Here is a 14,819-nt window from a genome sequence, read left to right as displayed (position 1 = left end):
TGGGAAAGCCCAACCGAATTCGCCCGCAAAGCAAACATAAAACTTTAAAGCTTAATTTTCAATAGACACAGTCATTATGGAGAGTAAGTTTGTCGTTTTTTTCTTTTTGTTTTGGGAGAGTTTTTGCATTTACAGACCACAAACAACGATTTTCAAGAGAAGCAGCAAGAAAGGATGTGAGTGGCGACCTCGTGCTTCTAAGTGAATATTAGTATACTATTTTGCATATTACTAAAATAAAAGTATATTTATGCAAACATTTTAATCCGTTTTTAATGAAACGCAAACACTGATATTAGATATCATAGTAAATTTTCGAGTTGGTGAAGCAATTTCGAGATATAAGTTGGGAAATGTAGTATGAGTTGCTGGAATATTGTAAAATGTCAAAGTGTCAATGAATACTGAATGTGTGTCCAATGGTTCTAGTAAAATTGAGGTTAATATAACCAAATGTTACGGTTAGCATGGATAAAATAAAAACTAACTTCGTCAGATTTAATTTATGCGAAAGTACCATAAGTCAACAAATGGCTTGCTATAAAAAGAAAATCTTCAAAAGTATTAAAAAAAAATTATTTCAAATCAAACGAATAACTGAAAAATTTCGAAAATCGGGCGAACCGAAACTGATTTAATTAATTTTTGAAATTATACCCAAATTTGTTATCATATATTTTTCTTTGTGTTGTTTTTTGCAAGTTCAATCAAGATGTACGGTTTTGTTAATAGTCTTCTGAAATAGCAAAACTAGTTTATGAGATTCGCCTATTTGAAACAATACAAAATTATACTTTAGAAATTTCAAACTCTTTTTCTAGTACCTGTATTTTCAGTTTACTTTATAGCTCTCAACTTATATTCAATTAATTACCCGGCCGGACTACAACTTCTTTTTACTGAAAGGTGAGCTCTTGGGTGTCAAAACTGAAAAGGTTTTCTAAAAGTGTAAAACGCTGAACTCCTCCAACGCAACGAATGAGAGATATTTCAGTAAGAATAACGAAGAATTTGAGATTGACATTACATAGCTATATTTGTTATATATTTCAAACACTTTATGCTGATTTGCTTCGAGAACGCGGCCCCGTTCGAAGTTCATAGATTAATGCTTCACATAAAGTTCAGTCACAATAACTAAGTTGCTGACGCTAATGAAAATGAAAAAAAAAACAAATTGGGCAAATGCCTAAAACAAAATGGTAATAATCAAATAACAACAAAGGTGACAACCGTGAATCCCCACAGCAGTGAATGGGCAACCGCAAAACGCAAAGGAGCAAATAGTTATGCCATTTATAGAAAAAACTTTTTCGAGCAGAATTTTTTAAACTAAATACCTACATTTGCACAATCCAACAATTCGAGTAGTCCGACAACCCATATGAGAACTTCAAAATGACGGTTAGGCGCTCACAACAAATGCCAAGCGCCGAAGATGTCTGAGATCACAGCATGAAGAAATGTGGGTACTCACCAGGCATGTCTTACATAACTTTAGCGTTTCTGCTATTTAATATAAGGCACCTTAAAGGGTTACCTTTTCACTAAACTTCCGTACGTGACAGACTTAGACGTGACAAGTTGATTGGAAAAGTTGCGCGGGTGTACCCATCTACATATGTATGCATATGTATAATATTGCCGCAAGTATTATCTAGAGGTTTGCCTTTTGCCGGCACTACCCCAACGGCGTTAAAGCGGAAGTAACGCTTCGACGCCAAACATTGAGACAACGGAGGCATACGCGTTTTCCGTTATTAGGAAATCCACTGCTACTTTCCATTATTGTGGTTGTTATTGTTATTTTGCCGCATGTTGTCGCCGCCGTTCACTAACACAGCTTTGAACTGATATTTTGTATTTCTTCGCGTCACCAACTGTTGTTGACAGCGTAATAAAGCATTTGGTGGACCTCTTAGCAATAGCAGCAGCAACAATAACAACAATAACACATAACTGTTTTATGGCAGAGGTGGCTTGGGTGAGAACCTTCGCTACATTGTTTCATGACACGAGGTCATAGACGTCACATGTGTGTCAAAACTTTTGTGAACGCGTAATTGGAAATGTGACAAAGTTGAATAGCTGGAAAATGCAATTCACTTCGTTATTGAAGGTCGCTTATGAAATGAGTGAAAGCGGAAGCGATACAGAAGAGGAACTATGTTTAAAAACGAAATAGCTGAGGTTTTGTGCAGTAAAGGCGCTGATTCTAGAAAATGAAATTAAAAGAAATTTAATTTAATAATGTAATTTTTTCTGGAACTCAGAAGTCACTTTTTTTACGTTTTGAATATTTATACTTGTTTTTGCAATATTTGCATCAACATATCTCCAACCTTTAGAGACTTTTTGATGTATTTGATACGGAAGTATTTTTGAGGGGTATACGGAATCGGGAATGTCTTACATATTTTCAGTTTGTGGTCGTTACACACGTTTTTGGCACTAAGATTTCTTCTTTGATATCAAGATCAAAAATATTTTAAGCGCGTTTTATTGGCTTTGAAGTGGGTTTACTTGATTTACAGAAAAAAAATGTCTCGCGTAACATCCCTTAATGTTTCGATGAATTTTGTAATAATCAATGTATATACATTGGGGTGGGCCGAAAATCCGTTTTTATAGAATTTTCACTATTAATACCGAAAATATTTTTCTTTGTTAAAAAAAAAAATATTTTCAAGAAAAAAAAATTGTTTTGGTTGACATTTTAGGCTTGCCAAATCCAGTTAAAGTTAAAAGTTTTTGGAACATTTTTTTCTTACCTTATATTTAATTCTCTATAAAAAAGGTCCTGTAGTAAAGTTACGTAAAGTTGATAGCTTTTGAGATAATTGCGATTTTCCTCTAAAGTGAGATTTTTCAATATGGTATTAATTTTTTTAGATGAAAAATGTATCTGATCTTATTATTTTCATAGGGAATTCTATTTTCTACTGCATAAATGTAAAACCAATTTTACTAGAATTGATTGTTACTGAAATAACGACCATTTCGCTATAAGGTAACAAAAAAATTTTCCTAAAACTTTTGACTTTAACGACCGAAAATTTTTTTTTCTTGAAAATATTTTTTTTTAACAAAGAAAAATATTTTCGGTTTTAATAATGAAAATTCTAAAAAAACGGATGTTCGGCCCACCCTAATATACATACATAATATTTACGTTTTCGGTATTTATGTATGCTTACCACAGCTTGAACTATCTGCATAATGATGCTCTCTGCATAAATTGTGACGTTTTAATGAATTTATTCTTCTTTGTGACTATTTTTCTTAGTTGAAATTGTTATTCTGATTTGCTTGTATGCCCTTTTTAGGTTTAAAAAACCTAATAAATTAAATTAAGTGCCCACTATCCTCACAATATTTAGAAGTTTGGAAAATTTACCCCAAAAGCATCCCATGAATATTCTAGCGTATGAATGTCATAGTGAATGATGGGGGATACTATTGCGTATAAGTAGCAATGTATGCAGTCGATCTAACCTTTCACAGCCATTGTCTATACAGACAGCGAGCTAATAGCGAAAGGAACTATTTGCTAACTAGGGCTCTTTTGGCACACATAATTCCATCATGCGTGAAAGTTCTAATAGAAAATTGAAAAAAATAATAAAGGGTAGGCGAAAGGTAGGGACAAGGCAAACAGAAAAATAACATTAAAAAAAATTGCACGTATATCAGTTTTTTATATATGTGTGAGTGTATTGTATGCTTGTGTGGCAAAGTAATTGCTGCCGGGGCGTGCTTCGCCAGCGGTGGGCGGAAACACAAACTTTTCAAATTTTCTAATCGAAACAAATTGATTACATCTCGTCGTTGACTAGCTTGGCTGACTGCGCACATTTGCACTTACATATTCATGCATTGAAGGTCGATAAAATATTATCATGGACGTAATTTTTCTTCATTGAATGGCGGCTGACAGCTGTGACTGTCTGTTCGCCTGGCTGCTTGCCTATGGAAACCTTCGCCGACGCCATGGAGTTTTGACTTGCAGAGCAGAATGCAAACAAACTTCAAACCACCATGCAATACTTGGATATAGGCGGAGGATTAAAAGAGGATGAGGCTAAGGTGCAGTGAAGCGTGTAAAAAGGACATTCAGCTTGAAAAGGCGCAAATGTGGCTACCATTGACGCAGGTCTTACATAAAGGATGAACGAAATGGAAAACAAGTTTTTGATTGGAAGGAAAAGTGAGAAAATTGAAAAAATGGCAGGAAATAAGAGATAAAAACGAAAAAAAAATTCAAAAGTGGCTGTTTGCTTGAGCCTATATATAGCTGCTAGTAGAGCATGGGTGGATCTGTTAAGTGTCGAGTTGTAATAAGCCGCCTTACTTGACAAATAACAGCTATGCAAGCAGCAATATCCTTTGACATATCCATTGTGCCAAAGGTGGAGAACTCGCATACTTATTTATGCGCGTTGAACTATGAAAACCCATAAGCTCAACAATAAACACATGGAAAGTTGACTAAAGTGGGATCAGAAAGTAAGCGATGTCTTGTCAAATACGACATACACACATACTCCCGCATTGGGTGATAAGTAAAAGACAAGCCAAGAGATAAGGCGGTGGTCCTAGAATATTGTCTTTCACGCACACATTTCATTCGTTTTAATTCATTCATGCCAATTCTGTTTTTATCTCTGGATATTAAAGCTTTCAATCCAACCATGTGGTATGCTAATGTAAGCCCTTAGAAGGGAACTTAACATTTTGTGAAGAGTTGCATAAATACTGTTTTGTGCTTTGTCGGAATAAACAAACTTTATAATTTTTTGATTTTTCCCCATTGCAGCCATATGTAAAGATTTAGTCTTTAACGTACTGCTTTCGAATTATTCTAAAACAAAAATTTATTACTCTTTTGGCAAATTTCATTTGCTCTCTGGGTAACAACTGCAAGTATTTGTGTGCAACCGTTTGCGGGGACCTCTTGCTAAGTGGGGCGCCAGCACCTTCGCAGTTGAATGCGAATGCGTTGGGGCGATAACAGTTCAAGGTGTGCAACACTTTGCTGTCAATCTGAGTGTTTGAAAAGAAAGTTGTCACTGCCAATATGGTGGGTTGCATGTGTTGGAAAAATAGGTGATGCCAATGTCGCAAGTGACAACTGAAAATGAAGCATAGAAAATAGTTTGGAGTGCTAATAATATAATATGGAGAAAACGTTGTTTTTTTTAGCAAAGTGAAGAAGTTGACGTTGCGTAATTGCATTATATAATAATAATCTGAGTTTATTTAATATTTGATAACTTATCGTTAGATCGCGAGTATTGTATCTCTTATATTATGCAAATTCGCGGACATATGTATTTACAATATATCTGGTCGGTTTCCTTCTTCCTACGTCGTTGCATTATTTTGCTAACGGAGGCTGCGAAAAGTGTAAGCTTGCTCACCAATTTTTCGTCAGAATTACGCTCAATGCTTAACCACTTTCTGAGAGATGATCACTCACGATTTTAACTCACTATCTATACTTAGTTAGCAAAAACTAACTAGTAAGGTATGGCTGATAATACATATTTACGATTGACTTCTCACGTAATTATTTGTCGTACGAATGTCAATATGAAGGCGGATATGACAAATTCAGAACGATTTTCCTGAAAATCTGTTATAATGAGTAGTTCCACTAATTGCCCACCTAACGGCGTTATTAGCACACGTCATGTGATATATATAAATACGTATGTAGCTTTACCTGTATATAATATACCGGTATGAAGCTAATTATTTCGCTTCTTAACCGATACCTAATTTTCAATATCTTTCGTGGAACACTTACTTACATTACACAAATGTTGAAATTTATAAATAGAATTTGGTTGTGTGTGAGGAGCTGCCAGCAGCGCGCGTTTAAGATAAGTGCTTCCGGCAGAGACGAAGCTGCAACCTTTAAGTGGCTGGAGATTTGTTCAGGTATTGAAGGAATGCAATCCTAAGAAATATTGGTAGTTACTATGGTGAGAATACACTTATGCGCGGAGAGAGTGCACGTGGCGTGGTTAGCGGAGATAAATGAGGTGGGTGCTTAAAGTTAAAGAGTTAAGGGACGATGCAAGCTAATAAGTCAAACGGGTATAAGTCAAAGAGTAAAGAAGTGAAGTATTCGAGCATCATGCAGGAAAAGTCGAAGCAGCTTACCAGGTGAAGTGGTAAGGTGGTGGATAAGACAATTCTAACTAAATGAAATAGGGAATAAGCAGCAGAGTTTAAGTAATTAATAATATTTAATATATACAATCATTTGAGTCATCCAAAAATCACTGTCTTTCTCTGTCTTTCTTAGAAATTTCTCACTGCTTTTATAGTTCTTAAGATATTCGGAGTCAATTTAAAACTTTCAATGTCCACTGAAAACGAAAAAAGTCATTTAATTTTGTGCTTTTTTCCTATCGCGTGGTCTTTCTCTTAACTGTTTCTAAAGATTTCTGAGATTGATTTCAGAAATTGCAGATAATGACATCCTAACAAAGTTCAGCAGCGCATAAAATATGCTCTACGTTTCCTGGACATGGCGCAGATATACACATACACATATAATATATTTATGTGTGTGACCCTTGTTAGCTTTTTTTTGGTGTTGACAATTTTACGCCAACGCATGCCGGGTAAAATAAATAATCGAAAAAGTAGAACTTCTTTCAGGGAACAATTTTTTGCCTTTAATAAAACTTTTTCGATTTGGAAGCAGTGTTGTTGTGCCGACAAATACCTACATACACACTGCTGTATGTTGCCATGGGAAAGGGCCGCGGAGTGTGCACAGTTGTTAGAGAAATCTGAAAAAAATTGGAAATGAAATAGAGAATTTATAGAAAAATAAATGTCGGCTTGTAGAGGTATATGTGTATGCATAGGACGTACGGAAAATGCTGAAGGCAGCGTTGTTGCTACTCCTCGTTGTGCCGCGATGAAAGTGTCGATAGTGAAAGGGCTTTTCCGCATAACGCTGCTTGAACTACTTAGGTTTCTCGTAATACCTAAATACAGCGTCCTAAAAATAGCAAAGCATTTGTAGGTTTTCCAACGGTGCGTAACATGCAGATTACATTAAAAGTTCAAATAAGTTCTCGTACAAACAATTTTTATATTTAGAAATTTTGATCATTAAATATAATGAAATACGTTTAAAATCTAAACTTTATAAATATAAATAACATATGTTAATTTTATTGTAATTTTTTTTTTTTTAAATTAGTATTGGACCAATTTCCTAGTGTCGTATAAAAGCTTTGAATTTGAAAATCGATTTAAAGTATTAAAATAAATAGTATACATGAAACATTAAATAAAAAAAAAAAAAAATTAGTGATAGAAAAATGTTTATAATTTGATCATTTAGTCAAATGTTTAATTTTTTATTTACAAAATGTCTCAATGAGCTTCCAGAGAGTGGTTCTCTCAATCTGTTCAGTTTATTTTTGTTGTTGTTGGTTAAGTTTGCATGCGCAAAAACAATAAGGAGAAGAAGAAGAAATAAACTGTGGAAATTGACATATAAAATACCGTTAAATAACTGTTGCTCACTTGAGTGAAAATGCTTAGACAGCAGAAAATTGTTTATTTTTGTAATGTCTTTATTACTGTTGTTGCATTTCATTGAATGCTTGATGATCCTTTTGCAACAGCAAGCAAAGATAAATACTGTTAGCTTTTGTTATGCCAAGAAGTGAATACAAATTTATGCATTTGTAATGCGAAGGCTCCAAGGGTGCAAAACTTAAGTGAAGTAGTTATAGAAGCATTCGGAAAGCAGTAGGAAAAAAAAAACTTCGTTAAATTTGGCTGCACCGAAGCTATAATACTCTTCACATGGGCATTTCTTAATGCCTAAAAAGATATACAAACTTCTTTATCTTGATTTTTTTCGACCAGTTTGAGTTCCTATATATATATTGGCTCGACCTCTACAACTTTTTCAAATATTGTAGCCCTGACTTGGAAAGTAATCTGTGCCGATTTTCGTGAAGATATCTTGTCAAATAAAACTTTTTTCTGTACAAGGGTTTGATTTTGATCGATTATTTCAAAAAGTGAAAGACTAGTTCGTTTTCATACAGACGGGCGGACATGGGTAAATTAATTAAGTTCGTCACATTAATTGCTGGGTGTTATAAACTTCGTAGCTAACTTAATATAGCCTGTGCAGAGTATAAATATCCTAAAATGTAATTTTGAACTGGAAATTCAATCGCCAAGAAAAAAAATTATTTATAGAAAAAATTTTTAAGATAGTCTAATAATTATTACCGTATAATCTAATTCAATTATTTTTGGGTATCATAAAGTTGAGTGTGTCTTATAGAAATGAGCGATGAATGTGTTTTGGTATATTAAGATGGCTGCTTAATTTATCTTAATCGCTTTACTAATAATGGTAAATGTATATATAATTCAGAAATACATATTGATAATGTTATTTTTTCCGCTTTCCATCTTTCAGCACAGAGCATAGCAAAAATCTGCGAAGAGAAACAATTTCAGTGTGGCAACGGTGCCTGTATACCCATCCGCTTCACCTGCGATGGCGAATCAGACTGCAGTGATCACAGCGATGAGCGCATTGCTAACTGCAAATATATAGGTGAGTGTGCAAAGTAATTCGAATAATAACAATGGAATAAAGTGTGTGCAATGAGCGGCACAATTGCACTTGTATGTAAACATGTATTTATGTGATGTGATGATGTGCAAAAAGGTACATTGCACATAACAATCTATATATATAAATGTGTGTGTTTGTGTGGGAAGTAAAGTGGTTTTGTAGTGATGCGAAAAGTAAAGCCGTTTACTGGTTGCATATTATGGCCAGGCATTGTAGCTTTCGAAGGCATTTCTGCATGGTTTTCAAACGGAACAACAGCAATGTTAAGAGGCTTTTTGTTAATTGAAGAGAAGAGTGTGCGTAGGTGGCATAAAGGCAATTTAGAAACTGGAAGATTTAATTGTACTACACCTCCTTTTTCGTTTTCATAATTTCTACAGAGTGCATACAAGCAACTGTTTGACGCTTTTTACAAAAAAAAAACTTGAAATGAAGAGACTGAAATGTTACAATTATACATTTACTGCCTTTTGTGGCAAGGTTTTCCCTCAATTAGTGGTATTTTGTACGTTTCCGTAAAAAAGAGTAATTTCCCCTCAATTCTCTTCTATTCAATGTTAGGGACATGGAAATTGTAACAGTTGCAAGTGTGTGCAATTCCGGTTTTTAAGCAAATACAATGACACTGAGTGATGTTGCATGGTCGCATTCACAATCGCATCGCTACAGAAACCACACAGCCAACCAGCCACACAGGAGGATTTTACATACTCGTATAAAAGTGCTTAAACTGCCACAATGTTGGGTTGGGTTTTTACGAAATATTGCAATTTCAGCCTGTACTCTATTAACAAGCGACATTTGAAGTATTTGCTTCATAAAATCTACTTTTGATTACAAGTTTTTAATTTTAAACTCAAAGGTGTATCTTGAAATATTTATGGAATAGAATACTTTTAGTATTGGAGTTATATTCCTATAGTTGAGGTTTTTATAATATCTGTTCTGGAAACTTTGAAAAGCAATAGCTTTGATGAAGAGCTTTTAAGTAAAACTACATCAACAATTAGCATATAAATGAAGATTGTATGTATTGGTGAGTACCATGTGAAAACTATATATAGAATATGTGAAAGCGTCCAAAAAAGCTTTAGCTTGTAAAAAATGTACCACTAAATTATGAAGGTTAAATGTTGTTGTGCACATGAAAGCGGTGACTTTATTTATGATATGCCATGAAAGCTTTGGAAAAAGCTAAACACAAATGTCTATCATGATTAAATATAAGTGCAAGCTTTGATGAATACAAAAGCTTTCATTAAGTTTCGAAAGTTCTCTTTTTGAAAATTTTATTTACATATTTACATAGCTCATAATTGGTTACTTTTCAAACCTTATAAAAAATACCTTCATTCTGCAAATATCTTCATTTAAAGCAGAAATTTAGTGTGTTCTGTTAGTGTGTTTCTATTTATATATGTACATAGACGTGTGCGTCAGTCTTTAAGTCCCATATTTCGTATTCCTGATTATTTGTTTTGCACTTTAAGCGCAGTCACAGCAATAGCAATGTCAAAGTTGCGTAGCTTCACAGTCGAGTGCACGAACAGGCGAGAAGATGTAACCGCAGTGCATACAACGTTTACCCAGTGTTGAAATCTCTGCTTGCAACTCTGCTATGTTTATATGGGCCTTTGCGTTTTACAAACTGGAATATCCTTAAGGATTACAATTTAATAATATTTTCACATACTAAAAATACATTTGTATGTACACTATCACACATACCTATACATGTGATTGCATATGTGTATGAAGTACAATAGTCTAAGTCAACCTAAGTGATAACTGGACTACAGTTGTCAACTCATTTCTCTCTGACTCAACTAAACGAACTGCGCTCTTGTTTCCGATCCTGTGGCTGCAGTTTGATATTTATATAATGTATTTGCAGTCATTAAGTCTCTTTTTGCGCTCATAAATTTTCACTTAAAGTGTATATGTCATAACTTATCAAAATCGACTTCACCTATGTATTTCGCTGGAATGTACGCTTAATACTCACACGCAGCTGTTGGCGATATTTCGGAGCTGTGAGAAACCAAAATTGAGTCTTCGAAGGTAATCCAAGTATTGTTGGTGTTTGTTATGGTTACGGAGATTGACAAAATTCCATTTCACAGATCGTGCATGTGTATGCTCTGTCATTTGATATAATGGACGTAGGTGTACATATGTGTATATGTGCTGTCCAATGGCTGCGTGATAGATACAACTTTGCACCTGGCTAAACACACAAGAATGTCTGCGTGAATATCACTTGATTGTCACAACGGCAACATTCAGTTGCAGTGTTACAATGAGCGTTGTCACTTGAAGTCAATTGGTGCAGTGCTGTGTGGGTTCTTTTCATGAAAGTCGATTTAAGTAGTAGTAATGGTGTTTAGTTTTTTCAGTTAAATAATAATACCATAGATTGAAACTATTATCTTCACCACTCATTAGAATTAAGACTGATTTCATAGCTGTGGGAATTTCCAAAAAACTCTTTTTTATTTTTTCTTATCTGTTTATTCAATTGTCCGTTAAGAGAATTTTGGCACTCTAAATAATTCAAACTCGTTCTTAATTCACCATAAAATGGAGATATTCACTAATTGCGCAATTAGGATCAATTGACAAGAAATTAATGTCAAGGTTCCCTGTAAGCCTGTGGGGAGTGTTCAATAAGAAGACGAGAGCGTATACTTAGTATATATATAGTGAGAAAAGGAAATACCATTTAATGAAATGACCGAAAAAAAATATATTTGTTGTAATTATGAAAGAGTATCCTTAAATTATGAATAATTAACAAGTTATTCTACTTTACTCCTTCTTGCTGTAAGGCAGAATAATAATTCTCGTTTCCATTCTTTGAACACGACAGTCTCCATAAATGAAATCAAAACAATATTTTGGCAGATGTCTGTCAAATATTAGCTATTTACAACAAATAAACTAAATTTTTTGAAATCTAATCTTAATCTTTGAAAATATGTTAATTTCTAAGCTAATTGACTCTGTTTTGTTGTTAATTTTGAGTTATTTTGTTTAACTTTGTGTTGTCTGAAAGTAGAAGACATATGTAACTCTAACCACTAGTTCTACATAATTCAGAGGAAGGTTCTTTCTTTATTACGGCCTCGGTTTCAAAAATTAGTTCTGTTGGTCTTTTCTCCTTTGAACAAATGCGTTTCTCTCATAATCGTCTTTGATTAAAGAAAGTTTCAATTCTTTTGCTTGAGAAGTTTATAGATTTATTTTGTGCTCTATTCAAATATTTGAAATTATTTTATAACATATATTAGGTCAAGTACAAAGTTCGTTCGGTTTTTTATTGATTTTTCAAAAGATAATAACTTTGTGTACATTTGTTCGATTTAAGTCAAATATGCGCCGTTTTGTTCGTAAACTTGTTGCCAACTTCATTATACCCCTCTCGTAGAAGGCTGCGACTCTATTGGCAAAAAACTCGGAGAGCCAATTTTCACAGGCCTCTCTTGAGGCCAACTTCTCACCATTAAGCGCGTTCGCCATGGACAGGAAAAGATGGTATTCACTTGGTGCCAGGTCCAGATTATAAAGTGGGTGCATTAGGACTTCCAATCCGAGCTCCCGGAGCTTCTGGCGCGTCACCAAAGACGTGTGTGGCCTGGCGTTGTCCTGATAGAACACAATTCGGCCTCTGTTGATCAAAGATGGCCTCTTCTGGATGAGTGCTGCCTTCAAGCGGTCCAGTTGTTGGCGGTATAGGGCCGAATTGAGCGTTTGGCCATAGGGGAGCAGCTCATAGTAGATGATTCCTTGCCGATCCCACAAAACACACAGCAAAACCTTCGTGGCCGTCAATCCGGTCTTGGCCACCGTCCGGGTCGCTTCCCCGAGCCTTGACCACGACCGTTTGCGCTCGATGTTGTCGTAAGTGACTCATTTTTCATCGCCAGTCACAATCCGCTTCAGAAACGGGTTAGCTTTGTTGCGATTCAGCAGCGATTCGCAGATGGAAATTCGGTCCATCATGTTTTTTTGCTTTAGTTCGTGTGGCAGCCAAACATCGAGCTTCTTTTTGGATCCAAGGTAATGCAAATGGTTCCAAACGATTTTCTGGCTTATCTTTAGTTCCTCAGCAATTAAATAAGTGCTCACGTGACGGTCTGTTTCCACTATTTCCATGAGTTTATCGCAATTTTCGACGACAGGCCTCTCGACGCGTGAACCTGGCAATCCATTTTTGTGCTACACATTCGTTTACAGTATCAGGCCCATAAACTAAATTAATTTTTTCAGCCGTTTTGGCCGCTTTTTCGCCTTGATCGAAGAAAAATTGTAAAATATAGCGAATTTCTCTTTGCTAGTGTCCATCTTTGACGAGCGCCCACAACGTACTGAGTCAATCAATCGAAAAACTGTTAAAGACAAACTTTTAGCGCGAATAAACACGTTTTCAGCGCCGTATAGTATAACATGATGCGACACGTAATACTAGTACTATGGAAAATAATGCCATCTCTTAGATACTTAGATAGAACGAACTGTTTACTTGACCTAATATTTCTTGTTGCTTTTGTTTATGCATTGTTTCATTTTTAAATTTTTACGGTTGTCACTTGATTACGCCCCTTGCCGTTTGATGTTTGCTATACAAAAACCGTTAAACAGATACAAAAATACACAAGCATCACATAACTACAGATACACCACTGATACTTTCGCAATCGATCGATTGAATTGTGGATTTGATTTCAGCTCTGTCAAATGATGTCCGCCTTCCTAAACTTCACATCCACTTCTTCCATAGATTATTTCCCGCATTTTTAGCAGGGGCTTAATGAAATCGTCTGTATGTGATTATGTAGCTTGAGTTGAGTACAAAATAAAATAAATTAAATTCCAACGTTACAATTATATCGCAGCTTATTTACGTACTTTTTGTGTTTGCATGTGATTTTATTGTTGTTGTTGGTATTTATTTGCTACTCCCTTGATAGTACGTTTTGTGCCATCGCGATCGCGAATGAAGGATTACATACAGACAGCTTCCATGCCATAAAAAGTCATGCGACATTGATTTTAAAACCGTTACGAAATAAAAGAAAATACTGCCGAGAAAATCAAAAACAAAGATGTTACAAGTAGCAAAGCAGTGTGGGTTAAGTGTTTACTAACACATATGGCTATGTGTATGTTTGCGTAATTGGCAGATATTGTTTCATTTTTAAATTTTTACGGTTGTCACTTGATTACGCCCCTTGCCGTTTGATGTTTGCTATACAAAAACCGTTAAACAGATACAAAAATACACAAGCATCACATAACTACAGATACACCACTGATACTTTCGCAATCGATCGATTGAATTGTGGATTTGATTTCAGCTCTGTCAAATGATGTCCGCCTTCCTAAACTTCACATCCACTTCTTCCATAGATTATTTCCCGCATTTTTAGCAGGGGCTTAATGAAATCGTCTGTATGTGATTATGTAGCTTGAGTTGAGTACAAAATAAAATAAATTAAATTCCAACGTTACAATTATATCGCAGGTTATTTACGTACTTTTTGTGTTTGCATGTGATTTTATTGTTGTTGTTGGTATTTATTTGCTACTCCCCTGATAGTACGTTTTGTGCCATCGCGATCGCGAATGAAGGATTACATACAGACAGCTTCCATGCCATAAAAAGTCATGCGACATTGATTTTAAAACCGTTACGAAATAAAAGAAAATACTGCCGAGAAAACCAAAACAAAGATGTTACAAGTAGCAAAGCAGTGTGGGTTAAGTGTTTACTAACACATATGGCTATGTGTATGTTTGCGTAAGTGGCAGATATTATCTGCTGCGAGGATACTTTTATTGCTTCGGATAAAAATTTAGCGGCAACGTATAAGGCATGATTAAGGGAGCCGTCATATGTGTATATGTAGGCATGAAATCTGGTATTTTTCTGGTCTTCGACACAACATCCAATTTCGCGTCGCTTTGCTGTGTTTGCATTTTGAAAATCGCTACGATTTATAGACAGACAGAAGCATTAACGTAGTAGCGTAGACAAACAAAAACAAGTAGCTGATATGAAAATAGCTTTGCAGATATGCCCAAGCAAGCGCTCATTGATGAAGCCATTCAGGCATTCTACTCAGTCAATCAGTCATTTGTACGTCGGAAAAAGCCGCATTACAGATTTGTGGCAATAAGCAAAATG

The 14,819-nt window shown here is 35.1% G+C and overlaps 1 protein-coding gene across 11 annotated transcripts in view; it reads left to right on the top strand.

Moving 5' to 3' along the window:
* Positions 1 to 14,819, top strand: part of LOC106615948 (very low-density lipoprotein receptor) — a 251,414-nt gene that overhangs the window by 69,280 nt on the left and 167,315 nt on the right. For all 11 annotated transcript variants that reach the window (XR_004978621.2, XM_036372667.2, XM_036372668.2 and 8 more), the window contains one exon: positions 8,471 to 8,611. Coding sequence is in view for 10 of the 11 variants with exons in the window: in XM_036372667.2 (XP_036228560.2) it covers positions 8,471 to 8,611 (141 nt within the window). In the remaining variant the exon portion in view is untranslated. The remainder of the gene's footprint in view (positions 1 to 8,470; positions 8,612 to 14,819) is intronic.

The sequence above is a fragment of the Bactrocera oleae genome, chromosome 2, assembly GCF_042242935.1.
Source record: "Bactrocera oleae isolate idBacOlea1 chromosome 2, idBacOlea1, whole genome shotgun sequence".
NCBI classification, from domain to species: Eukaryota; Metazoa; Arthropoda; class Insecta; order Diptera; family Tephritidae; genus Bactrocera; species Bactrocera oleae.
This window is presented reverse-complemented; position numbering and strand designations above follow the sequence as displayed.